Genomic DNA, 26,920 nt, shown 5'->3' with positions numbered 1-26,920 from the left:
GAGGATGTTATGAAGAAACCTGTTCCAGAGAAAGGCGCAGGGAGAAACTGTAGCTGCACTGCTGTGGTATGTTAGGACTCCCACTGAGGGACAGTGGTAGAGAAAGGGGAAAATGTCATAACACCTCACAGCTGTTTCCATTCCCGCTCTCTTCAAATTCATTAAACTCCTTATGGGGCTTGGATTTATAGCAAAGTTAGGACAACTTCGGTATTCTCTCATCTTTCCTCTGCCTGTGACTGTCTATACTTAGTACTGCTAGTACCATGTGCAATTCCCGTGCTGAGTACAAGAGCTGACACCAGAGCTGTACAGGGGCTAACAGACACTCCCCTTACAGTTACCATGCCTGGGGGATCCTTTCTGGTTTCCATGATTGAGACATGATGTTCAGTTCAGTACAGGTACACCAGGGATCAATCTTCCTAGTTTACATCACATGGAGTGAGAGGAAAGAGGGTCTTGATCACCTCTGCCTCCCAGTGCCCTCTGTGCACCCCACTGTCATCCTCACTTTCTGCAGGAACAGATCCAAGCTGCCATTATAACCATGTTGTCTCTTCACCATGATTTACCTTTCAAGATCAGCTAAAAAGGGACAGAGGAGCTACTCCGTATGTTAAAGAAGCTTTCCACCCAACTGGCACATGCAAAATAATGCTTTCTCTTCACAGTAAGGACTTCATATTTAAGTTAGTCTAGCACAACATAATGTGCTGTTTCAGAGCAAAACCTGTACTTACTTCATTTTGTCATATTCCTGGGAGGTAGTGGTTACTCTCTCATCCCCCACATAAACTTCACAAAAAGGCCTGCAGCCATTACGCTGCTTACTGAAAAGAGGAACTGGAGTCATGACGATTGATCTGGCAAGGATGGGCTTGCTGTGAGGAATAATGGGTTCTTCAGCCATCATGTCACACATGTATTCAATATATCTGCCAAAACAAAAACGTACTTATTTAACCAAAGAACAAAATTCTAAAAATGGATGAACACATAGGTGAGTTACTCCTGTTCATATCCAGCCACTAACCAGTGACAAGTGATAACAATAAAACATTGGGAAAACTTAACAGCACAGATTCTCAAATCTGACAGAATTTCACAGAAGGAAAATGAAATAGAAACATGGAGAAATTTATGATTCCTAGCCAGCCTCTCAATTTAAGGACAGCAACACAGTTCCTGTAAAAAAGCCTGATGGCTACATCACAACAGAAAAATATACTGCCCAGAAAATTGAATACAGCCCTGCATACGAACTCATCTGCACCTGTGTCCCACCCTCCAGCCATTGCTGTAGAGCTGCAGTTTTATGCACATTCTACTTGTAAAACAAACTAGCCACTCTTTCCAAATGCGTTAAAACACCAAACTAGGAGAACTGTGTGTTTTGTATCTTACACATAATGGATCAAAGTTCCACGGCAGTTCTGAAGCTAGTAACTCAAAGCTTCTAAAGGCTTTAAATTTGTCCTCATTAATATAAGTTATTGTCATGGTTTAGCCCCAGCCAGCAACTAAATACCACACGGCCACTTGCTCACTGCCCCATCCTTGTGGGATGGAGAGAGAATCGGAAGGGCCAAAGTAAGAAAACTCGTGGGTTGAGCTAAGAGCAGTTTAATAATTATTATTATTCTTAGAGTGAAAAGGAAAATAACAAGAGAGAGCACTGAAACCTGGTCTCCTCCTATGATAAGATGACCTGCTTAGTGGATGAGGGAAAGGCTGTGGACGTTGTCTACTTGGACTTTAGTAAGGCCTTTGACACTGTCTCCCACAGCATTCTCCTGGAGAAGCTGGCTGCTCATGGCTTCAAAGAGTGCACTCTGCGCTGGGTTAAACACTGGCTGGATGGCCGAGCCCAGAGAGTGGTGGTGAATGGAGTCAAGTCCAGTTGGTGCCCAGTCACGAGTGGTGTTCCCCAGGGCTCAGTGTTGGGGCCGGTCCCATTCAGTATCTTCATTGATGATCTGGATGAGGGGATTGAGTGCACCCTCAGTAAATTTGCAGATGACACCAAGTTGGGTGGAAGGGTCGATCTGCTGGAGGGCAGGAAGGGCCTACCGAGGGACCTGGACAGGCTGGATAGTTGGGCCAGTGCCAACGGTATGAGATTCAACAAGGCCAAGTGCTGGGTCCTGCACTTGGGTCACAACAACCCCATGCAACACTACAGGCTGGGGGAGGAGTGGCTGGAGAGCTGCCTGGTGGAAAAGGACCTGGGGGTGTTGGTTGACAGCCGCCTGAACATGAGCTGGTGGTGTGCTCAGGCGGCTGAGAAGGCCAATGGGATCCTGTCCTGGCTTGTATCAGTAGTGTGGCCAGCAGGAGCAGGGAGGTGACAGTGCCCCTGTACTTGGCACTGGTGAGGCTGCATCTTGAATATCGTGTGCAGTTTTGGGTCCCTCAGTACAAGAAGGACATTGAGCTGCTGGAGTGTGTCCAAAGAAGGGCAACAAAGCTGGTAAAAGGTCTGGAGAGCAGGTCTTATGAGGAGCAGCTGAGGGAATTGGGGTTGTTTAGTCTGGAGAAGAGGAGGCTGAGAGGAGACCTTATTGCTCTCCACAACTACCTGAAAGGAGGTTGTAGTGAGGCTGGAGTCGGTCTCTTCTCCCTAGTAACAAGCTATAGGACAAGAGGAAACGGCCTCAAGCTGCGCCGGGGAAGTTTAGGTTGGATAGTAGGAAAAAATTCTTCACTGAAAGGGTTGTCAGGCATTGGAACAGGCTGCCCAGGGACGTGGTGGAGTCTCAATTCCTGGAGTTATTTAAAAGAAGGGTATATGTAGTGCTTGAGGATATGGTTTAGTGGTGGACTTGGCAGTGATAGGTTAGTGGTTGGACTCAATGATCTTAAGGGTCTTTTCCAACATTAACAATTCTATGATTCTTGGGAGGAAGGAAAACACCCAAACGACAAGTGATATAATTGCCCACCACCCACTGACCGATGCTGCCAGTCCCCAAGCTGCCATCGCTGCTTCCCCTGGCCAACTACCCGCAGTTAATATACTGAGGATGACGCCATATCACAGAATCACAGAACCCCAGGTTGGAAGGGACCTCAGAGATCATCTAGTCCAACCTTTCTAGGAAGAGCACAGTCTAGACAAGATGGCCCAGCGCCCTGTCCAGCTGAGTGTTAAAAGCATCCAGTGTGGCTGACAACCCTGGGGAGATTATTCCAATGGTTGACTGTCCGCACTGTGAAAAATTTCCCTCTCATGTCCAATTGGAATCTCCCCATGAGCAACTTGTGTCCATTCCCCCTTGTCCTCTCCATGTGACTCCCTGTAAAAAGGGAGTCTCCATGTTCTTTCTAGCTACAAAGCAGCTACACAGAGCTACATGATATGCAGTATCCCTTTGGCCAGTTTGAATCTGCTCTCTTAGCTGTGCCCCCTCCCCTCTTGGCTTCTTGTGCACCCAGCAGGGCATGAAAAGCTGGAAAAGCCCTTGACTAGTACAAGCACTACCTAGCAACAACTAAAACATCAGCATGTTATCAATATTATTTTCATACTACGTCCAAAACACAGCACCATACTAGCTACAGTGAAGAAAATTAACTCTATCCCAGCTAAAACCATGACAGAGGAGGACCCATTAAATAATCTCTAAGTAAATCTGTATAATCTGTCATTTATACTTAACTATTTCTTACTTCTCACCTTTCTAAATCCAATCCTTTTTATAGGAAACACCCGTACTACCAGTGTCACTACCTATTGAGACTTCATAAGATCTATCAAATTAAATCAAATAATCAGTTTAAAACACTTGTCGAACTATATGAAAGTCACCTCTGCATGGACTCCTTCAAAAAGCAGAAGGCATTCTTACTTAAACAGGAAAGTCTGACATAAATCATTCTTGGTCCTTCCACAGAACTTGCAGTGTTCTGACACAGTAAAACCTACTGTAATAAACTAGTCTCACACATGTGGAACAGGATTTTATCCTTAAGAGAGCACTCAAAAGCACTGCATACCTTTGTTTTCATTCCTAAAATTTCTTCACTACAGGTCACATTTGACTTACCTTTGATAAGAGCATCAGAAGTAACTTAGACTCACAAAATTCAGAATTTTACTCACGATATATCAGTTTTTCCAAGTATTTTGCTGTTTGAACACAGACACTATTGAAATAATTTATCTTCCTAAAAAGCATCCTGTAACAATAGTAGCATATTCACAAGTGCAGAACTACTTGCTTCGACAGTACCCTACAGACTGATACCATACCTTTTATGAGAAGGCCAAATACCAGGAGGACAGCGTTTCATACTGAACATGTAAACCGCAGCTTCAGCAGTAGTGAACAGACGACAGAAACACAGAAAAGAACAAACTACAACCGCAGACGCTGCTCTTCCATCCTATGAAAAAAAATAGCTTTATTAAACCTAGCAGTAAAAGCATTACAGAAGTTACTGAAGAACTTCCTGTCTCCTCCTTTAACAAAATGAAATCCAAGACCACGTGTGAGCATTAGAGATTTGTGTCTGAATGTGAAATGTTTTCATTTGATTTCCACACAATACAAGAGATACTACATACCTGCTTGCTCAAATGTGAATAATTGCTTTAGCTTAACACTGAAATTTTCAGTTTATGTTTATTACCTCACTATCACTAATACTCATTTTTAAGTTTGTTTCCTGGCTGATACCTGAAACCCCAGTCCGGTGCTACTTTTGACTGATTACCATGGACTCCTGCTACAGAAGTCCTAAGATTCAGAAGAACTAAGCCATACTGAACTCTAACCTTTTGACTAAAACTGCCTGAGATCCATAGCTTGCCATGGAACCAACAGAAGGAAATTAAATCACTGAACCTCTTTTCACAGGGACCACTGCTACACACATCCCAGATTCACTCCTACATTACAAAACACTGAAGATTCAGAAGAGGTAATGGTTGACAGAACAGGACCTCAATTTTTTTCTAGCAACATCAAAATTTTTGTTGTAATTTGGCATACAAGTGTGGAAATGGGGAAGAAGGAAATGTTTTTCCTCAACTTCTTTTAACAGGCATTTCCTTAAAAGCCAGGCTTCTATTCTAACCATTACTTAGATCAATGAAAAGGTCTGCCAGCACCATAAGAGGCATATCTTTAAAAAGCAATTAAGCTGTGCCGGTTTTGGCTGAGAAGGGGTTAATTCTCCTCACCATGGGGGGTCGGGGACCTTTCCAGCTTCCTGCCCTCTGCCGCAGGGTGGGGGGGGGTGGGGGGGCTGGGAGGGGCGGGGCCATGGCGGGGGCAGCTGACCCCAACTGGCCAATGGCAGGTTCATTCCATACCACGTGACGCCATGACCAGTATATGAAAGGGGGCAGTGGCAGCGCGGGGGCGGCGCGGCATCGGGTCGGCAGGTGGTGAGCGGCTGCGGCACATGCGGTTGGCTTTGGTGGTTTGTCCCCCTCCCCCAGGGCTTTGCGCCGCTCGTTGTTCTCCTTTACATTGCATTTCTGGTGTTGTTTCTTTCAATTTTAATTATTAAACTGTTCTTGTTCCAACCCACAAGCATTACCCTTCTGATTCTCTCCCCCATCTACCAGTGGGGGAGTGAGCGAGCGGCTGTGTGGGGCTGAGCTGCCAGCTAAACCGCGACATCAGCAAATCAATATTACTGCTGGTGTAGCTAGCAAGCCTAATGATTTCCAGAAGTCACTAAACTAGTCAATGATTCTATGGGCCAGACCCTGCCTTTCAGTTAAATTTCACAGATGTAACAAAAACATGGCCCTATCCCGAGACACCTACACTTCGGACAAACCACGAATGAATACAAGGGAAAAATGAAACAACACTCATCAGCATGACAAGTAGTGACCTATGTACACTTGCATTACAAAGCCACTTCCAAATTAAAGCACCGCACCAAGGGGAGAAAAAACACTGTACAAAGGTCAGCAAGCAAGTCACAGCAAACCCTTTGCAACCATAGCATGAAGTCAGAGGACAACTTTACAAGACTTTGAAGACCACTTTACAACCAGAAGTACAGCATTCAAAATAAAGAACAACTTATTCATTAGTAAACAAATCTGATGACAAAACCTTGCACTTCAGAAAGAAGCTTGGTAAATTGCAGAATAGGAGCAGAAGAAACAGTCCCAGAGGTGGACAGTAAGAATTTCAGTTTTTCCTTGGATGTTTTAACAAGGGTGATAGATCTTGGCTACAAACATTATCAAACCTCAGGCATAAACAATCATTAAGGCAGCAACAAAAAAACAATTATTAGAAAAAGCTAGATTTTGAGTGTAAATTTTTTCCCAAAGCCTCAAAAAGGTAGGTAGAGAAGTTTCATGTCTAAATTTTGGAAATAACCTGCTTAAAACAAACATGACTTTTCCTAGTGTGTGTATAGTTAGCTTGGTTCATTTAAAACAGGTCAAATACAGCTATGTGAAGGGACACTGAAGCACACAAGGAGCTGCAACATATCCAATTGGAAGTCTTTTTGCTATTAAATTCCACCAAGATGATTTTGTACTCACACCTTATAGCTGTGCAAGTTTTCAAGGATGACTATCACTGCATAGTCCCAAATAATTACACAGAGCAAAGCATTACTCCAGAAGTTCAGGAGTTACTCCAGCCTCTGGCATATGTGCTATAGTCTTGAGATATCAACAGAACAGGATGCCAGATCCCAGTTACTGCCAGTCCAGAAAGAGTTAAATGTAGCTGAAGCAGGCAGCTGCCATTTAAATCTTGTTTTCAACTGCTGCTTCTCACCTGAATCACTCCAATTACAATGCAGAAATTTATCAATTCATTGCACTACTGCAGACCTCTACAGTAAAGATCAGAAGACCAGGAAGCCTTACCTGGTTTTGAATCCCAGCCACCTAGAGGCAGATGCACCTTTAGAAGAAGCGACTTATGTTCTGTCATCCAAGACAGACTAAAACATTCTATCTCTACCAGATAAAGCATTCTTTTCAACCTAAATTTCCTAGCTTTTAAGTCTACAAAAATTTCCAGATGAATGATTCCAAGACACATATTGCAGCTACCATTCATTTCTAACAGTTCTGGTGTATGCTCCTCATATCATGTATCGCATGCAGCCATATATATACAAGCTTCCCTCACACTTGAGGAAAAGGAATGAGTTAGGTATCTAGAAGAAACACTTCAAGGGAACAACGTTACAAAAACTCATGCTAATCCATCTAATCTGCTTCTTACCTACTGGACTAGCAATCTTGTGATACTGAGATACTCTTAAGTATAACTTTAATATAAAATTAGATTCCTAACCTCACAGCAGCACTGAAAATCCCATTGGTTTTCAGGAGCTGGCATTAACTGATTTTTTTCCTTGCAACACTCTGTATGCTTTGCCAGATCAGTAAACCCTCTTTTAAACTCTGATCATGATATTCCATAGGGACTACTATACAATATCAAAGGACTGGTTATGAATGCTTTTCAGCAGCATCATAAGCATTGTAACAACTGTCATGTTTCTCTTTTTCCTGTGCAGGAAAATAAGAATGTCAAAATTTCACCATGAAATTCTTACACAAACATAATAGTAACCTCATGTTCCTAAATCTTGAATGTAGTAACTATACTCTACATTCATTTCCCCTCCCCCCCCAGTTTTTGACATGAGGTGGCTCTTTGAGAGGTTTACTGCTTTTTTTGAGTTACATTAGAGAACAGTGGAAGTTACACAGCAACCTGCTGCCAGCAAAAGCAAGTTCCAGCAAAAGTCTCAGTCAGTTTCTGCAATTCTGCTGATACTGATTACATTCTAAATGGACAGTGGTGGGAAATGCAGTGTACACCCAGCTGTCACTCAGAAAACATGAACAAAAAAGCAAACACTGAAATAGTAGAGCAGACTTTCTCCCAAAGGCTACTTTGCCTTAATCCCTCCTATGCACTGCTTTCCATGGCACATGTAAGTATTATCCTACTAATTTGCCTAAGGAGAAAATTTATGCAAATAACTTTCCTAAAGACATAGCAGGATGGAATTGACCTGAGGCCTCACAGTAAAGAAAGCCAATAATATTCACAAACTGAATGGAGAGTAGCATCCTTATTCACCATTAAAGGCTAGACTGAGCAAAGCACTTCAGACTTAAACCGATTTCTTACCAGGCAGTGCACAATGCAAACATTCTTCTGGTCTTGTTTCAGCCATAAATGCATGTTCTTGCATATGCTATAAAGATTCTGAAGACTTGGTGCTCTTCTTGCTGGCCAGCCACATTCGGAAACCTTCAATGAGAGAGACAGCAGAGGCAAGAAAGAAGATTACATCGTCACATATCTCTGCATAGCATAAGCATATATACGTACAAGAGACAATTTTACACTTTAATGCCACCTTCATGTAGAAATTAAGCAAGATGCTCAAAGAAAGTAGTCTCACACAGTGTAAGCATCACTTTGTAGGATGAAGTGCAATAAAACTGTCTATAGTCTGCTGCAGTAGACGTATCAACAACTCATTACTGCCTGAAATTTTCTTAGAGCAAGGAATAAAACAGCTTTCAACTTGATTTGTGCACATATTCTTAAGCAAAAAAAAACCTAGAAAGACTTGGTTTGCTTTTCCATTTGTCCTTTCTTCAAAGAGCCTCAACAGTTGAGTAATATTCCTTCTGCAATTAGTGCTACAAAACACTACCAAATAATCAGCTTCACTGCTGAGAGTCTATATGCTCAAAATCAGTATATGAAACATGATCCTTGAGCACTCTCAACACCTGAAGAGTAGATGTTCTACCAGGACCAAAGAAATAACTTCCAAAGTAAGCTTTTTCTATTTCTTTTTAGCCAGGACCAAAATTACTGAATGTGGAAGATAAAGTTTTGCTATCAGCAGCATGTTTTCTTACCCAGATAAGAGTTCAAGGTTTACTCTGAGATGACTGACTTTAATTGATGGAGTATCACAAAAAATTCTTAATGACATTGGTTTTGTCCCAAGCTCAGAAAAAGGCTGAAAGAGAGTCTGACATACAAAGCCTCCGACAGCTTTTCACTGTATTCTAGTATTTCAATTTTAAAAAGGACAGTTTCCGAAAGTATCACTTTGCAAGAGGTTTAAATTGAAGTTTTTTTTGTTAGTGAAAGCTTATGCAAAGCCACTGCTGAACAAATAAAAGCTAAAGCAACCTGTCCTTTATATGCCTGCTCACCACATGATTCAATGTCAGCTTCAGTACATCTCAAATATTACAATATCAGTGAAAGAAACATATTGCAGCATTACAGCTACGAACCAGGAAACAGCCTAGAAAAGGTGTATTCAAAAAATCAAAAAGAACTGACTTCTTTCTGACTTACCATTTACTTTCTGCTCAAACACTAGGTTGTTTGTTGTTTTTTTTATTCAGATTATACCATACAACATTACCTTCTTTTCCTTTGCCCGAATTTTAAGCTAAAAATGTTCTTATTACTAGCAGAATGATGCAGAGTACCAACCTCTGAGCAACCTCTTCCAAGCAGGACTCAAAACCAGCAGAGAAGACTTCAAAACTACCTTTAACTTTAACCAAGGTTAAACAAATTTGTGAAAGTTCCATATGGATGGTTTACAGCAAGAAAGCAAGAATATATAATTTCATAAATGCCTACTAAGCAAAGTGTGGGAACTAAATTTCAGAAGCTGTTCTCTGATCAAGTTTAAGGCTTGCCATAACCACCTTTTGCAGGCGCTGAAGAAAAACAAAGCTTCCTTACTTCCTATGTGGCTGCTCTCACCCAGCACTGAATAATAAAGTCAGTCAGTATTTCTCATTGTGCATCTGGATTTCAAAGATGGAGAGGGAAAATTTCCCAATATATTTAAAGAGTTTGTTTTCCACATAAAATAGCTGACTTATTTTCTTTTTAAACAGACAACAGTGTTTTATAGAAACTTCCTGAATACTCCCAGCCAATAAAGTGGGCAGGAACCTACAATGTTTTGACAAGTTATGATCTACTACTACTTCCCACCAAAACAAAGATTATAACACGAAATGAACATCAAAAAGAAACATAGACCAGAAGAGTTTCAGACCACTGGTAGATTCAGCTGTGCTCATTTTACCATTTACAGTACTCAGACATGAGGAGTATCAATGTATAGGCACCTCAGACTTGCCTAACCAAAAAACATCTCCAGGGTAAACAACTTCCCAGTCACAGAATTTACCATTCCATAAACAGAGATTGATAGCTTTATAGGATGAAGAATAGATCAGTTCACTATGTTGGCCTCAGACTTTCCATCATCTACTGCTAAAAAGCATTGCTGAAGCTTTTGCTTTGAGGTACCTCCTCCAAATAATTATGCAGGAGGTTTCCTGCATGATTACGCTTTGCCTTCCATATTGAACAGTCTCTGCCTGAACCTCATACTGAACCACATGCAGATAGAGTTCTTCCACCCAAGAGGCAGTAAGTATTGACAACTGAAAAAAATATTATCTACAAGTTTACAAGAAAACAGAAGGAAGTGACAAGCACTAGACAGAATACATTAAACATAGCTCAGCCTGACAGCTTAAGTGAACTTGGATAACTGAAGTAATGTTAAGAATGGTTCTGCAGGACAAGGCCCAAAAGGGGGTTACTGTAATAAATAATGCTTCTAGACTCTCCCCTGGGCAGTCAGTATTGTGAGGAAGGGGCATGATCATTACAGGCTGTTTATGTGAGGTCTAATGTGGCCAGTGCTAGACAACTCACAACACAGTATTAGTCTCCACTATTGTGCTACTTACAGGACAGTTGAGGTGTATTCAGGAGGAGGCACTGAATGCTAGTATCTCAGCACCTAACAAGCTGTCCTCACTACCTTGTTACTGAATTAGGCAAATGTCTTCATTTTAGTATCAGTGAAATAGCCAGAAAAGCTAACAGGCTCAGTTAAGCTATATCAATATTTCAGGCAGTAGCAACAAGTAGTTAGCTGGGTCTAAGCCGTATGACAGTCAAATGATATGTAGTGGGACAAAGAGAAAGTCCAGTGAACAGGATGTACAAATCAGTCACCTAAGGAGTACTACCTTTGATGAAGGAAAACCTCTGAATGTATGAAAGATTGAAATTTTAGTAAGATTTTTAATTAAGTAGTCTCCATTTATATCTGAAACATCTACATTACCTGTACATGTTTTCCAAGATATCACCAGCCTAGGAAGCACAGGCTTTAGTCAGTATGATTAGTCTTTAATCAGTTAAGTTTGGATTAAAAGCAAAAGACAATCAGAATATAGGTTATTCTTTGACCTTATGTTTATGCTTATTTTGTGATCTTTTTGATTATGCAGCTTACTTGAATGTATCTCACAACGAAAAGCTGAAGGTATAATCAAGATATTGTGTTGAAGGACCTCTTAGAGAAATACACAAAAACTATACACACCCTATTATGGAATCTTGACGACCTGTATGTTCTTGGAGAGAGATTGTACACAGCATAGTGGCCAGGATGTTTAGAGTCCAGACATAACCGCACATCTTCTATGTTATTTTTGATGGCAGATTCTACACCTTCAGCTGGGAAGGACATCACTGAAGAGAGAGCAAACACCAGGTGAAGTATTCACTTTTTAATATATTAAGATCAGAAATTGTTCTTAAGCAGACATAGCTATCATACCAGCAATTCTTGAAGTGATGTATGATATATCCAAGTCTCCTTTTGCATAACTGAAACAGAACACATTGGAGTTAATACTAGGAAATAGAACCATTCAAGTCATAAGTCTAAAATCCAGGTCTCAGGCTACACTCACCACAATGAACAGTGTTTCATTTTTTCCATTTGAGGCTTGTTAACTCACACTTCAAGATTTTCACAATAGATGTTGTATTTGAACAGTTACTTGTTTACATCGGTTGCAGTAAAACCACTTCTGGGGATTTTGTACAGGTGCCTTCAATGTTTAACTCATTTCTCTAGCCCCTACTCTTACTGGTAAACTTTCATTAGAGGTATCAGTTTGAAAGCCTAATGAGGATGCATTAACACTTTTAATGGAAGACGACATAATGCTTAAAGCAAAGACTGTTTTTAATATTAAATTTTAAATTATGTAACTCTGCCATGTTACTACCTGAATCTTTCTTCATTCAAATCATTCCTCAAAAAATTCACTTCCAAAACTCCCACAGTAAGGCATTAATCAGTAGTCATCTTTCTCATATAGTTGTACACAGTTTTAAAAAGCAGCCTTTTTGGAAAATAATCTCCCAGAGATTTTTTGTATTTAGATCCATTCCCTTCATCTCTACGTAATCACTTACATTTTGCCAATAATTTATTCTTAAGACCACTATTTTTTTGTTTCTAGGTTATCTGCTATGTAGCAGGAGCAGTAGGACAAAAGAGCTTGAGAAAAAAGACTGAAGATCCCCAGCACAAGCCAACACCCTTGAGTGTAGTCACATAGGTCTGCACTCCTGATTGGCAAAGTAAGAATACAGAATACAGAACCTACAGAATTTGGTTTAGACATCCCCAACTTAAATAAGTCAGTATCACATTATCTCCAGAATATCAAGATGTCATCACAACACTACGACACATGTTTAAGGAATGCAGAGGCACTATCAAAGCAATGCTTTTCTATCATTACGAAGTTTCAAGGCACCACCTGAAAGAGCAGACCTCGAATACTGCACTCACATTTTGAAACATCAAGCAAGAACATTATGCTTTGATTCCTTACTGCTTGCTAATAAACACGAAGGAGGCTGGAGGGATTGATTAAAAGACTATTGAATTTACAAGGATTGGGAACAGGATTTCAGGTAAGGCAAGAACAACTGTTCTGAAAACAAGGACATTAAACAGTATTTAGGCGGAATGGCATAATAAGTGTCCTAATAATGGTAATGTCCCATGGTCTCAGAGAAATTGAAATCACCACAGGAAGTTTGAGAGTCTCACTAGACGAAGCACTAAAAAACTCACCCTTGAAAAATCCTGTGTAAGGAAATAGACAGAATAGCCAAACACTTTCAAAATTCTTTGCACATTTGGAAGGACAAAACTTTATCATGTAGCTCAAGTCGTAACACTGTTGCGGTCAAACAAAGGCAGAAATTCATATTCAGAGCTAAGAATCATTTCTTACTGAAAGTAGCGATGAACATAGTCCTTTATATCATTGACAAGTGTCAAACATTATTTGTTGTTTCCACCCACAAGCTTCAAGCAAGAAAACATACAGATCATTCTACTGATATCAACTTTTTTGATATCAAGGTAAAAACAACCTAATACGATACTCTGAGAACAAAGAACCATTCTCTTTAATACTATAACACTAACGTTAAGCAGCAACTTCAGACAAAAGCACAGAACTATTAGGACTGTCAGTTTTTTGTTCTTCACAGCCCTTTCCTTTGGGAACACTTTCAGATACTGACTTCTTACTAGCATCGCTCAATTTGCCTTTACTTTTTATGTTTGTCTAAACTAAAATGCAGCATTACTAGAACAGATCTCACCATACACCCGATGCTGAAAAAGTGCAGTTTGGTATATCAACAATAGATCACAACCAACTCAAGCTTGCTGTTTTGCAGGAAAAAATCTGTATGGCTATTAAAACTGAAAAAGCTTCAGAATGTTTGTGCTGTCTTAATTAAAATGTAGCTGTTAAACAGCAAAATGAATACAAGTCTCCTAAAACATGTGACCTTGTCCTCGAATTACTATTCCTTGAACTTTATTACGAAGATTTCAGAGCTGTTCCAGTGGTAAGACTTGAACACAAGGTACTCTCTTTTTTAGTGGAGGGCTTCATGTCATGTTGGTAACAGAGATTGCTTTAAATGGCAGGAAGGTAAAAAAAGTCATATTCTTCACACTGCTAAGCATTCTTACACATTTCAAGATATAACCCTGTAAGTAAACATCAGGAATAAGGTCTTTCCTTTCATGTTGTTAACAGCAGAACCTCCATTTACATAGCAATGCTGCTGGCATTGCTTATTACCTGCTGGCAGGTAATAAGAGTAGAAGAACACACAAACAAATTGAGACTGCATGGAGGGTTTCTGGCTTATGATCCATATGGAACACTGTGTGCTTTTTAAGGCTCTAATTAAGCTAAATAGGAAAGTATGTTATGACACTAATATTTAGTCACTTTTCTGTTTATACCACGCTAATTCAAGGCTTTCTAGTGAGAAGTCCAGTCGGAAATGTAGCAAATATGAATTCTCATTTTGCAGAATAAATGCCTAAATAAAATCAGAAGTTTTAGTTAGATGCTAAAAATTTTGCACTGTGTAAACGGTTGGCATTATCAATCTTGCCAGAGAACAGCTGCACTAAAGACCATAACGAATATTAAACAAAAGATCATTCCGGCAAATAAACAATGAAATTTAAATTAACAATTAAATTCACAAAATAAACTAGTTAGCATACAGCACAAAATTCTACAACAATGCATCATTGCCTTGTGTTACTAACAACTGAAGATGGAAAAGAATAAAGAATGACAGTCTAATGACACAGCTACAATGTGAGCATGTAAACCATTATCTCAGTTAAATAATGCTCTAACACTAAGCAGTCTTCCTCTAGACATCTCTACACTTGCAAGAGTAGGAAAACCATCTATTCATCAGCTAAGCACCAACATTTCTGCAGTTTATTTCTTTAAAAGCCAGGAAGAAACGCAGCACTGAAATTCACAATCTGCTCCCATTTGGTTTTCCTTCATACTGAATTAATCATTCAACTACCTAATGAGACAAAGATCCATGAAAAAACATTAATGCAGTACCAAACCAGAAAGAAAATTACATTAGAAGCAAAGAAAGCCAGCAATAAAATCAGCTAATTGTTCCCTAGATTACTAGATCATAATCTCTTCAGTGAAAGAGACTGGTTTGACAAACCAAACCAAGATTGATGGTAAGTTTTGCATGCTGCTTTTAATACCAGTGAAGACTGGATACTTAAAGCATATGTTTTTAACAGGGCATCTCTAACCTGTGCGGATACAGACCTCAATAAGCATAAAAGCTGGTCAAGAGAACAGCAGTGTCATAAGCAAGACACAGATGAGCTGAACAGGGGTATATCAAGGCCGCATGGCTGCAGGCTGAGTTATCAGGCACACATGGGTACATCTTCTGGGACAAAACTGCCTTCTACACAGACACTGCTCTGCCATATCAGGACCCTTCAGAGCAGTGCGTATCAGCTCCAAGTGTGTATACACCCTAGGACTTCCTTTTAGATCAGTTTGTATCAGAGGGCTGAACTGTTGCTGTGTCCTCTCATGTAGCTATAAACTACTTCTGCCTGACCTGAATCTGCAATGGCGATGGCAGCACTTGCAAGTGAGGTGGCCTGGGGGACAATCACGATGGCCATCATTCACTGTCCTCTTCAGAGCAGCCTGTGACATGTGTTTTCAGACTTCATCACTTATTAGGATAAAGAAGAAACCAAAATTTGAATTAAGGTAAAGACAGCTATGGGAGAGAAGAAAAAAATTAACATTTTTGCAGCAACTACAAAACACTAATTTGGATTTAGTGAGAAAAAAGTCTGTCTGCAGATAAAGAACTCCACAATTCAGAAAAGATATGGTAAGTAGGAAGGAGGGAGCCTACCTAATGAGATGACAGACTCCGACATGAGGAGTGCTTAAGCGTGGTGAGGAAAAAGCACAACAAGGAAAAGACATTTTAGTTTGTCCAGAATGTCTGCTTCTCATGTTTGTTGAAGAGTTTTGGCAAGGCCATCAAGAATGTAACAGTAGAAGAAGTATTCTCACATCCCTGATGGTATCAGCTGTAGCCACAACATTTTGTAAAGGCAGAGAATGACCATGACAGAAAAGGTATGTCCTACAGTAGATGTAAAGAATTTAATCAAGCTGAAGTGTAAAGCATAAATAGTTTAAGAACGCACAAACCCAGTGGTGGGACTCCCAGCAGCACAGTGAATGTTAAATTCTAAGAATATCAAATGCTAAAGAACCTGAGACTACCCTAGGTCCTGCATAACATTAAGCACTGCTCACATTAATTCATGTTTTGCCATTTCAGTGAACTGTTAAACACAGTTAAGATTCAAAATACACAGACTTATCAAGGAATGAAAATTACAGCACTAAGGGCTACTGAAGAATACTGGTAATTACAAGTGTTACAAGAGTTTCTCTTTCAATATTGATTAAATATTATCTGGAAAATAAGTATCGAAGTAACTGGTTCTCACTAGCATAATTATGTACTTCATGCATTCCCTCCTCCTTTCACTCCCCAACCCAGTGACCAAAGTCACTTATATAACCCTAGAAAATAAGTAGCTATATGAAGACAGATGATCCTCCACAAAACGAAGATTTGTTTGTTAGTCCAGAGCTTAAACAAAAATCTGACAGTCTCACATGCTCTGTCAGAGGCCATGTGAACAAGTCACCTAAATAGTCAATCAGCCTAGTCCAGAAGTGTGAGGGACTGACATCCTCATGATGAAGCTTGTTCCTTAACATATACTGTCTGACAAACTTTTGTCAATCCACGGAAGTGCTGTATCCCCCATTAGCTGGAAAAGGCCTGTGGCTTGTTGATCTCATTTGGATATCACAATACCCCCACCCATTACGAGCTACAGGTTTACATTCACAAGCTACTCAATTCTAATCAATATCCACATGACTTTTTGTTATAAATACAAATAAGATGTTATAGTAAATAGCTTACTTGACTAATATTTAGTAAGTTCTACAAGACATGCACTAAAGTGTCTCCAACAGCACTGACATTCCTGACAGGCTTAAACACTACCAAAAAGCGAACAGTCATGCCAGATAAGGTTTGAAGTAGTTTAGAGGATTCCAACAGCTCCTTATGTCTCTCACAAATTTAAGGCATAAATGATCCTGCCATGGAGTTCTGCAGGACAAGTTCCATCTCCATCATACTTTGCCATTTTTGCCAAAAAAGTGACCCTAAAGCACCAAGCATAGAGTTCAGCCACCAAACACTAACTAGCAATTCAGAAGTAGCATAGTAACTCTAAGAATAAGACAGATGCAAGACTTATTTTGGGCAGTCACTATAATCTAAAAATTGTAGAGAAAAGCATGTGAACAGCACCTTTTCAGACAGCAAGTACTCACTGTCCTATACTTCAGGTGCTGCCATATGAGCTCTGCAGATGCAGCTGGATGTACAGTTACTGTTTGATTCCTTGCACGCTACACTTCTTATAGAACCAAAGGAAATCAAAGAAAAAAGCCATACACCTGTTAGGTAAGAGGAAAAAAATAAGGTGCAGGTAGAGCATAAGGCATGCCATATTAAAAAGTCAATTTTAGACAGTCCTAATCCACCACTAGAAAAGGGGGAAGTGGCACAAAATGAAATTCAAAAAAGTAATTAAACTTCCAGTGGCTTTTAAAGAAGAAACCCACTTGTAGGAGCAGGAAGAGGAAACTTTAGACATAACTGACTGATGGAGGACAACAATTCAGAAAGTATGCAGAGACAAGAGCACAAGGAAGTGAAGCACATGAGTGCTTCAGAAGCATGTAGTATAGAATCAAAACACAGTATCAGAGTAAGACCTAATATAGGAACACAGGCATGGGAAAGTATTTAAGTGTTATCTGTCAAAGGAATGAAAGTAATTTCTCTACTGCAAGATTTAAATCTGAGCAAAACTGGTAGAATTTAAGAGAAGGAATAAGTACCTTCGAGTTGATAAATAGTAGAGCTGTCAAAGGCAAGGAATCTGCACATTTCCATGTTCTACCACACAGTAAACTTCATTTAACAAGATACCACAAAACAACCAGAAGTAGGACTGAAGAGGAAGGGAGAGGAAGATCAGTTCCACAGAAGGTAGCAGGTACAAGGAGATAAAGAACAGGTCCACAAGACAGCACATGCCAAACAAATAAAACAGAGAGCAGTTGCTTAAAAGTTGTAGCTTACAATGTTACTTCATACGTGGAATTCCTAACAATTCTGCTAAGCTGCTAACAAGTCACTGCTTTTCATCAACCAACAGTTCATTCCTCTTGTACAGCTCCCTGTCTCCTCTTGAGTCAGTGTCATTTCCCAGGATGAAAGTTTGATGCTACTGTGCCAGTTGCTTCTGTAGAAAGCTTAAGGATAAACCAAAGCTGTATAGCTTTTGCAACCTTTTAAAAATAGAGGACCTGGGCTTTCTAAGCCACACAGACTAAGTATAAGAGCAAACAGCTAAAAATGCTCTTGAACTGGCTACAGAGGTACAAGATCTCCAAATCTAACTTACCTGTTCATTACAAACATTTTGGAGCAGCACTACACACAAATTACAATCAGTGACAGAAGAGCACATTGCAAGCAATAGACTTCCAAGCCATAGTGCAGTATCCCAATTAAAGGGCCAAAAACCCACAGTGAGGGACAAGGTTCAGTATTCCTTAGGAGGCTCTAGTTCAGTCATAGTATTCAGTACTACTTCTAGAATTAAGCAAAAACTTCTACGCCACAAAATTTTATTATGAGTTAAAACTGCATCGTACAGATTGATCAATATTGATCACGTAGAGGTACTAGAAACATTTGGAAAGGGACTGAAAATCTGATTAGGAAAAAAACAAACACACACTAGTATCTGGGAACACATACATCAAAACAGGAGATTATTCTTCCATGTAATGCAGGGCAAAGGAGATCCTCCTCTCACTTCACCTGGAGGGCAGAGGATTCCACCTGAAAGCTAAACTGGATGGAAGAGCTCATACACTATTTCCCTGCAGTTTTTCTTCTCATCTCCATTCCCTTTATTTATACCATTCACCACTCCAACTTCTTTTCTTCCTCTCTCATTCACGGAGGCCCTATCTACTCATTCAATTCATGCATTCTGAACCATGATGATTCTATTCCATAACTTTCCACTCTGCTCCAGCCCCCACCTGCTCATCCCTCCCAAGCTTTTGATACCTAAAACACAGCAGGGAAAGCAGTACTTATTGACAGGCTTTTGTCCCCAACATTCTCATTTCTAGTATATGACTGCTGAAGTAACTTTTGAATTTGTATCTCAAGGTTAGCTACCAGCTATTAGAGCTCATACTTGGAAAAGTATGCTGAATGTGATAATTTCTGGAGTAAGCTCCTGACCCTTCATTTAGAACTCTTATAAGCATGATTTTAATTTTTTTTTTTTTTTACTCACTTGGCCACAGACTGGATAACTTTAGAAGATGTATCCTTAATATTAGTGAAAAATCGCTCTGTTCCACCCCTCAGAATATCAAAGAACCCTCCATAAGTCTGGTCACATTCCGCAACGGTCAGGCCTAGAGTAGTTGAATAAAAATAATTGTACTTTAAGTCACATCCTAGAATGGGCTCCGCACTAAAGCAAGTTGCCTATAAAGCTGGAAGTGAATGCACACACAGGCTACGCCTTGCTGTAAGGCTCACAGTTCTGAAGTTCTCCTTAATTATGACCTACGTAAAAAACAGTACTTCCTGCAGTCAGGAGGTACTAGCAAACTACTTAACACATTGTTTAATCGACTGTTTGCATTTAAGTGAAAACAAAATGAAAATGTTTTACTTCCAGAAAATTTATTTCATATTGACAGTACAGCAAAATACCTTTTTTTTAGTATCCGTCTCTAAAGTTCAGCTTATCATTAGCAAATCTACTTAAGCACCCCCAGTAGAGACATTTTAATGCAGGGCTTCAAAAGCAGCTGGCATTATTAACTTACTTTTTACGCACAACATTCCAGCTAGCACAGAATCACAGCAAAACATCCCTATTAAAATTATTGTATACAATAAACAGTACTCATTCTTGCACAAAACAGATGGCCAAACAGCCTTTTGATTATAATCCTACTAGAAAACTGGCTTCTTCCCCAGAAATTGATAACATTATTGCAATAAATATTACCCAGTTTTAAAAGTTTCCCTGGAACACCCTTTGTCTCATTGGCAATTCAGCACAAGTAATATTAAGCAAGAAATATCAAGCTGGAAGAAACATTGAATACAGTATGAAATATTTCTTTGATACCTTCTATATTAATTGAACTGTTCCATTTTCACATATATGTGATAACATGGGTGCAGAAATTTCCATTTACTAAAAAATTATATGCAAGTCTATCAAGCTTCTCATTTTCTTTACTTTATTAAGCACAATTTTCAACTGAATGAACTCTGGAATATCTATTTTTACAGAGTGGGTATGTCCGCTTTGAACCATGTCATTTTGGAGATGTGTTTTGGTTGACTCAATTTAGTACTGCTAGTCCAACTACTGTTTTTCCTCAGTAGGAAAAACTTCTCCTCACCATTAATGTCCTGCGGTACAACCATCTCCTGAAGCCCTCCCTGTCCAATCCTCCCGCAATTAGCTGGGCTCAACAGCTATTTCTGAAAGTACTGATTGGATAGCCAAAGTGAGTTTAGGCTGTTGCTTTTTTTTGCCTTTGAGGCTGTCAGACATGAGTGTCTTGGAAGTGAAAAAAAACTAAATAGCTTTAGACTATGATCACTGTCACATGTATTTCAAGCTATCACAGGGAGCCGAGCCTTATTTGGGGGAGGAGCGGAGAAGGGAGATGTGGACCCCAGATGCTTACAGAAGTATTTCTTCCTCATATGGGTTTTTCACATGCTAAAACAAACATGTGTCAGGTAAGTGACTCCTTAGCATTAATGAACTAGTGTAGTCCATAGTCAAAATCCCTGTCATTGCTTCTGCATTTCTTTACCTCAGACACTAGGCACCCAAAAGCCCATTTTAGTATAAAGTTATACCAAAAGCCACAGAATGGTTGCTTTTTAAGTTGTAACATATCTTACGTCAAGTAATTCTTCTTGGAAAGGAAAGTAACTGTCACTTTCTTACACCAAAGATCCAATATTGTGCACTAACTCAGGATATGTACTGATTTCAGTAACTTCTGCCACAAAGTAAAAAGGTTTCAGTTAAAATACAGCATTCTGAGATTTTTTAAATTTAAACTCCTCTTAAATTCTCCTCTTTAAACAAGCCACTTTCAAATATCATTGCCTCATTAAATCAGAAAATTTTAGGTTTAAAAGCCATTATATTCATTTGTCATAACCTGAAGACTACTCTCTACAGCTCTTGTTCTTATTATTGCTTATTGTATCTGCCACTTTCATCAAGTTTTAGTTCACCTCTTTCAAGTCTCCCACCTCTGTAGGTCAATAATGCATTTTAGTTTCAATTATTTTATGTAGGCAACTGAATTTTCTCTCACCCAGCAATGAACCTGAGAAATTCACATTTGCATGTATCAACACAAAACCAAACCCTGTGAAAAATAAAACAAGGTTAGAAACAGTGATACAAATGCAAATAGCTACTGCTTCTGCGAAGTGTATAAAATCCCCACAGCGTGGTTTTTTTCCACATAGAGGAAGTACAACTGGTTTTACACTAGGATTATGTCTTTCTGCACTTACCTGCATTGTACATATTGTTGAGCTGTCCTGCAGGCTTGGATATCTGTGAAACGGAGGTCACAGATGTCCGAGGCTGAGCATTGTTTCCATAGCCTCCATTTTGTTCCAGGAGCTGAAGAGATTAATACTCATTACAAATATTTTCTTGACAATTTAGCCAACTTGTTATGTTTGGTAAATTACTTTTACTTTGTGAGAACAGGTAAGCTGAACCTCAGAAGAAAGCCAGAAAGTTAAGATACACTAACTGATTCACTTGCAGTATTGGGCAAACAAGCACTGAACAGAAGACGCCTAAGTGTGTTTTAAGTTAGAGTAGGCAGAGCCTTTGTATACTAGATTTTTCTGTCCAAGTTAATTGTGATTAAATGCAGCATGTCAAAACAGAGCATTTGCATGCTGAAGAATGACCCAAGATCATGAGAAGTTTTTCAATCAGCAATAAGAAATACAGCTAGTTTCCTTTAATGTCACACAAGCTCTGTGCTTTAAAAGGCATATTTTTAAAGAACCTGTAACTGATACAGATCAATTAAATTGATCTTCAAATCAAGTTTGTGTGAAATTTTCAAAAGACTGTAGAACAGCGGACCTGCTCTGTTACTAAGCTCTCACTGGATAAGAGAGGAGAGAAAGGAATCCTAATTAATAATAGTCCTTACAAAACATCTTTACCTCTGTGATGGGGGATTTAGGATTCACATTCCTAGCTGCTGCAATCTCCTGCAGCTGATTCACAAGTTCAGTGATCGACAGTCTCTCCTCTGGGTTCACCTTCAAAGTGGAGCCTAAAAAAAAGGAGATTCAGACAATGTAACAGACACCATTCCGAGCTTTTCTCCCAGCAGAGACTAATAATTTCTTCAGTGCACTCCAGTGCAATAATCAAACATGCAGAGAGGAGCAACTGCTAAATCCAAATCCTAATACCATTGTCATAACAGTCATCCATGAAAAAACACCATTTAGGGTTAAGAATATTTCAAATAATATATTTTAGGATCAATTAACTAATAACCTCAGAAATAACTTTATTTCTAATACTGTTGGAGTTGGAGACATATTTCTAGCACTGTGATTAAAGTTTCCAATAATCTATTTGAAATTTAAAGAAAACAATTTCTAAAGCAAATTCAAAGAAATGGATTAAAATTTTTAGTAACCATTAATTTTTAATTACCATTTGTAATAACATTTTTCACCATCACATGATCAGTAATACAACATTGTATTGATGGATACAAACAATACAACACTTTTAAGGATACATCTTTGTATCTATAAAGACACCAAATTAAATAACATTGTAAACTTACGAATGAGATCATGAAACACAGAATAGCGGGTCTCATTTTGTGGGATGGTATATTTCCCATTGACTATGCGAAGTTTAGCGCCATCTTCAAATGGATGTTGCCTAAAGCACAGCAAGTACAGGATACAGCCCAGAGCCTGCACAGAGATAAAGGCAGAAATATTTCATAGAACAAAAGACCTCTAAGATAATTGAGTACAACTGTAAACCTAACACTACCATGTCCACCAGTGACCCATGTCCCTGCACACCACAGCTACACATAGTGACTTAACCACTTTCCTGATCAGCCTGTTCCAATGCCTGACCACTCTTGAAGTAAAGACATTTTTTCTCATACCCAATCTAAACCTCCCCTGATGAAGCTTGAAGCCATTTCCTCTCGTTCTACCACTAGTAACCTGGGAGAAGAGACCAACCCCCACCTCACTACAAACCTCCTTTCCGGTAGTAGTATAGAGCAATAAGGTCTCTCCTCAGCCTCTTCTTCTCCAGGCTATACAACCCCAATTCCCTCAGCCGCTCCTCATAAGACCTGCTCTCCAGACCTTTTACCAGCTTTGTTGCCCTTCTTTGGACACACTCCAGCAGCTCAATGTCCTTCTTGTACTGAGGGACCCAAAACTGCACACGATATTCAAGATGCAGCCTCACCAGTGCCAAGTACAGGGGCACGATCACTCCACTACTCCTGCTGGCCACACTATTCCTGATACAAGCCAGGATGCCATTGGCCTTCTTGGCCACCTGAGCATGCTGATGTTTCATGTTCATCCAGCTGTCAACCAACACCCCCAGGTCCTTTTCCACCAGGCAGCTCTCCAGCCACTCCTCCCCCAGCCTGTAGTGTTGCACGGGGTTGTTGTGACCCAAGTGCAGGACCCAGCACTTGGCCTTGTTGAATCTCATACCGTTGGCACTGGCCCAACTATCCAGCCTGTCCAGGTCCCTCGGTAGGCACTTCCTGCCCTCCAGCAGATCAACACTCCCGCTCAATTTGGTGTTGTCTGCAGACTTACTAAGGGTGCACTGAATCCCCTCATCCAGATCATTGATAAAGACATTAAACAATACTGGCCCCAAAACTGAGCCCCGGAGAACCCTGCTTGTGACCAGCCACCAACTGGATTTAGCTGTTCACCACAACTCTCTGGGCTCAGCCATCCAGACAGTTTTTAACCCAGCGAAGAGTACACCCATCCAAGCCATGAGCTGCCAGCTTCTCTAGAAGGATACTGTGGGAGACAGTGTCAAAGGCTTTCCTGAAGTCCAGGTAGATAATATCCACAGCCTTTCCCTCATCCACTAGGCGGGTCACCTGGTCATAGAAGGAGATCAGGTTGGTCAGACAGGACCTGCCTTTCATGAAGCCATGTTGGCTGGGCCTGATCCCCTGGTTGTCCTGCACATGCCTGGTGAGCTCACTCAAGATGAACCGCTCCATAACTTTCCCCAGCACTGAGGTCAGGCTGACAGACCTGTAATTCCCCAGATCCTCCGTCTGGCCCTTCTTGTAGATGGAACCTTTTCCTCTGCATTCCTGGAGATGAAATCCAGACATGAATCCTCCTCCAGGATGAGCTGTTCCATCACCTTTCTAGGGATGGAGGTGAGGCCAACTGCCCTATAGTTTCCCATGTCCTCTTTTTTGCCCTTTTTGAAGACTGGAATCATGCTGGCTACCCTCCATTCCTTGGGCACATCTCCTGTCCTCCATGATCTTTCAAAGATGGAGAGTGGCTTAGCAACAGCATCTGCCAGCTCCCTCAGCACTCATGGGTGCATCCCATTGGACCCCATGGATTTGTGTCTTGAATCAGTTTGCCTGAATGATCCTCCTCAACCAAGGCAAAGTCTTCCATTCTCCAGATTTTCCCTCTCACCTCTCGGGGCTGGAATGCCTGAGGGCCAGCCTTAGCAGTACAAAGCATGAATAATCTCTATCATTCTCATCCTTGCTATCTGTCATTATTTTAGCTAGATGCACTACCTAGACATAATCATTTTGAACTCAACAGGCTGTCCCAGGATTACATGGGTGGCAGAGCATGAAAGACAAGGATTTGAAATCAAGGACTAAGTATTCTGGCTCTGTGGTGGCAAGTTCCAACTAGGCAACAATTCTACTGCACTGTCAAAGTAGTTCAGCGTTGCCTCTCACAGTGGAAGTCAAAGCTAGATATTTGAGAAAACCTCAGATACTACTCTCATTCATTTAATATTTAGATACACAGTTCATACTATTTAAGTTTACTTTGACATAAGACCATCTAATTCTATGTTTATTTTTCATGTTTTTATTTATTTCATCAACAAATTAACATGAAGACTGCAAAATCAGCTTCACTATGACATAAGCAGCTATAATACAGCAAGAGAAAATTTTTTTACCCAAATGTCCTGTTTTTCAGCAATTGGAAAATGTGAATACAAGTCTATAATTTCTGGTGTCCTGTACATTGGTGTTGTATTCCTCGTGATCTGCAAAAGACAGAATTTCTTGAAACAGAAACTTGGATAAGCTCTACCAACACTCAACCAAGGAAACAGCTCTCCATGTAGAAAAGACAGCATTCTCACTTTGAAAATCAATTTCGTAATACTTGTCGAGGCAGAAGCCATCAACTGAATCCTGCAATAGTCACTATAGCTTTGATATAAGGCTGTATAACTGTGGTATTCAAGAGTCCTTACAAACTGCAAAGCACGTGAAGTAAAATTGTGGAGTAAGTGAATGCGGCCTCCTGTGACAGCACCGGAGATCCCATCGCCCTTGTTGGATGCAAGCTGCGGGATGGAAAAACAACCCACAAAAACACAGAACTGAGGCCGTGATATGCGGGACAGAAGGTCAGGGCACAGCTGGAGCACCGAAGCAGGAGAACGCGCTTATCTATGTTTATACCATATGTGGAGCTATCGTGATAGAACACATTCAGAGGCAGAGAGAAGGGAAAAATACTAGCTCAGGAGGCAGACTATATTAAAGCTGCTCCTTTGTTAATAAAGGACTTAGGCTTTGCTTGTGTATGAATACGGAGTCCATGTCGTGAATCGCCACGTAAAATGACTGTTCTACATGAGGCAAAAAGGGATATGGACATGAATACAGAAAATCAACAATAAACGAAGAAGTGAATTCATGCTCCCATGTGTATTTCTCCCTTCCTCATCACACTTAATGATAGTGCAGATGCATCTGAAGAGTTAAGTATGTCACAAGGATCCCTGAAGAGACCTCTTCTACCATCTTTCTGCACAGACTAAGACTGGTACCGCATCATCTTTTGTTCTCCAGAAACCAATGGACTGCTCTTGAAGGACACTGGATTCCAAAACGGGGAGTTTACAGAGACTCATGATATCAGAAGTTGCACACATGAATTTTTAGCATCGCTGTATTTCTCCATACTGAATGCTGAGTCTAGTTGATGCATCACATTAGATTTACCAGCATTATTCAACTCTAAACTAGAAACAAATGCACTTTGAAAAAACACACTGTGTGCTTAACACAGACGCTGTAGTCCTAGAGGCGCTGCAATACTGCCTATTCAAATTCTGAGTAGGCTTGCCACTTTATGTGTTATCCAACCGAGAAAAACAGATGAGAAGGTGGGAATCACTTCAGCACAACCTATTTTTGACTTCCTTTCAAGAGTGCAATTAGAAGAAACCCTAGCAATCACTTCTATTTTCACACCAGATTGCAGAATGGACATGGCTCAAGTAGAAGCAGTGTTTGTATATGCAGCTACAGAACACAGCTATGATAATAACTGCAGACAGTGTTTGAACCCTGGCAACACAAATACAAAACAAAAGCTTTATGAACACTACAACTGAAAAAACCCAGTTGTCTTAAGTCCCATGAATCAATATGAGATTAATAGTAACAATTAAGTGAATTCACTGTTGACAGTAAGATTAATCACATTGAAATAGTCTCACCTCTTCTTCAACCAGTGCTCTCTTTTGTGCAGACCAGCTGTAGTCAGGATAGTAAGCTACAGTTGTAGCACTGCCGAAGTCACAAAGTTTAATCATCCCTTGGTTACTAATAAGCAAGTTTTCCACCTTCAAAAAGATGTAGAATAATAAATTAAAGACATTTTTTCTGTATACTAAC

At 40.1% G+C, this 26,920-nt stretch overlaps 1 protein-coding gene across 2 annotated transcripts in view; it reads right to left on the bottom strand.

Annotated features, from left to right (window-relative positions):
* Positions 1-26,920, bottom strand: part of GAK (cyclin G associated kinase) — a 79,264-nt gene that overhangs the window by 35,515 nt on the left and 16,829 nt on the right. For both annotated transcript variants that reach the window (XM_064439330.1, XM_064439331.1), the window contains exons 6-16: positions 26,743-26,868; positions 25,183-25,272; positions 22,793-22,928; positions 22,152-22,264; positions 21,477-21,588; positions 19,201-19,324; positions 11,647-11,696; positions 11,410-11,558; positions 8,142-8,264; positions 4,256-4,389; positions 744-938 (exon numbers count right to left, since the gene is read on the bottom strand). In XM_064439330.1, coding sequence (XP_064295400.1) covers positions 744-938; positions 4,256-4,389; positions 8,142-8,264; positions 11,410-11,558; positions 11,647-11,696; positions 19,201-19,324; positions 21,477-21,588; positions 22,152-22,264; positions 22,793-22,928; positions 25,183-25,272; positions 26,743-26,868 — 1,352 coding nt within the window. The remainder of the gene's footprint in view (positions 1-743; positions 939-4,255; positions 4,390-8,141; positions 8,265-11,409; positions 11,559-11,646; positions 11,697-19,200; positions 19,325-21,476; positions 21,589-22,151; positions 22,265-22,792; positions 22,929-25,182; positions 25,273-26,742; positions 26,869-26,920) is intronic.

Source organism: Phalacrocorax carbo, chromosome Z (genome assembly GCF_963921805.1).
Source record: "Phalacrocorax carbo chromosome Z, bPhaCar2.1, whole genome shotgun sequence".
Taxonomy (NCBI): Eukaryota; Metazoa; Chordata; class Aves; order Suliformes; family Phalacrocoracidae; genus Phalacrocorax; species Phalacrocorax carbo.
The sequence above is the reverse complement of the archived record's forward strand: the minus strand, read 5'-3'. Positions and strand labels throughout refer to the sequence as shown.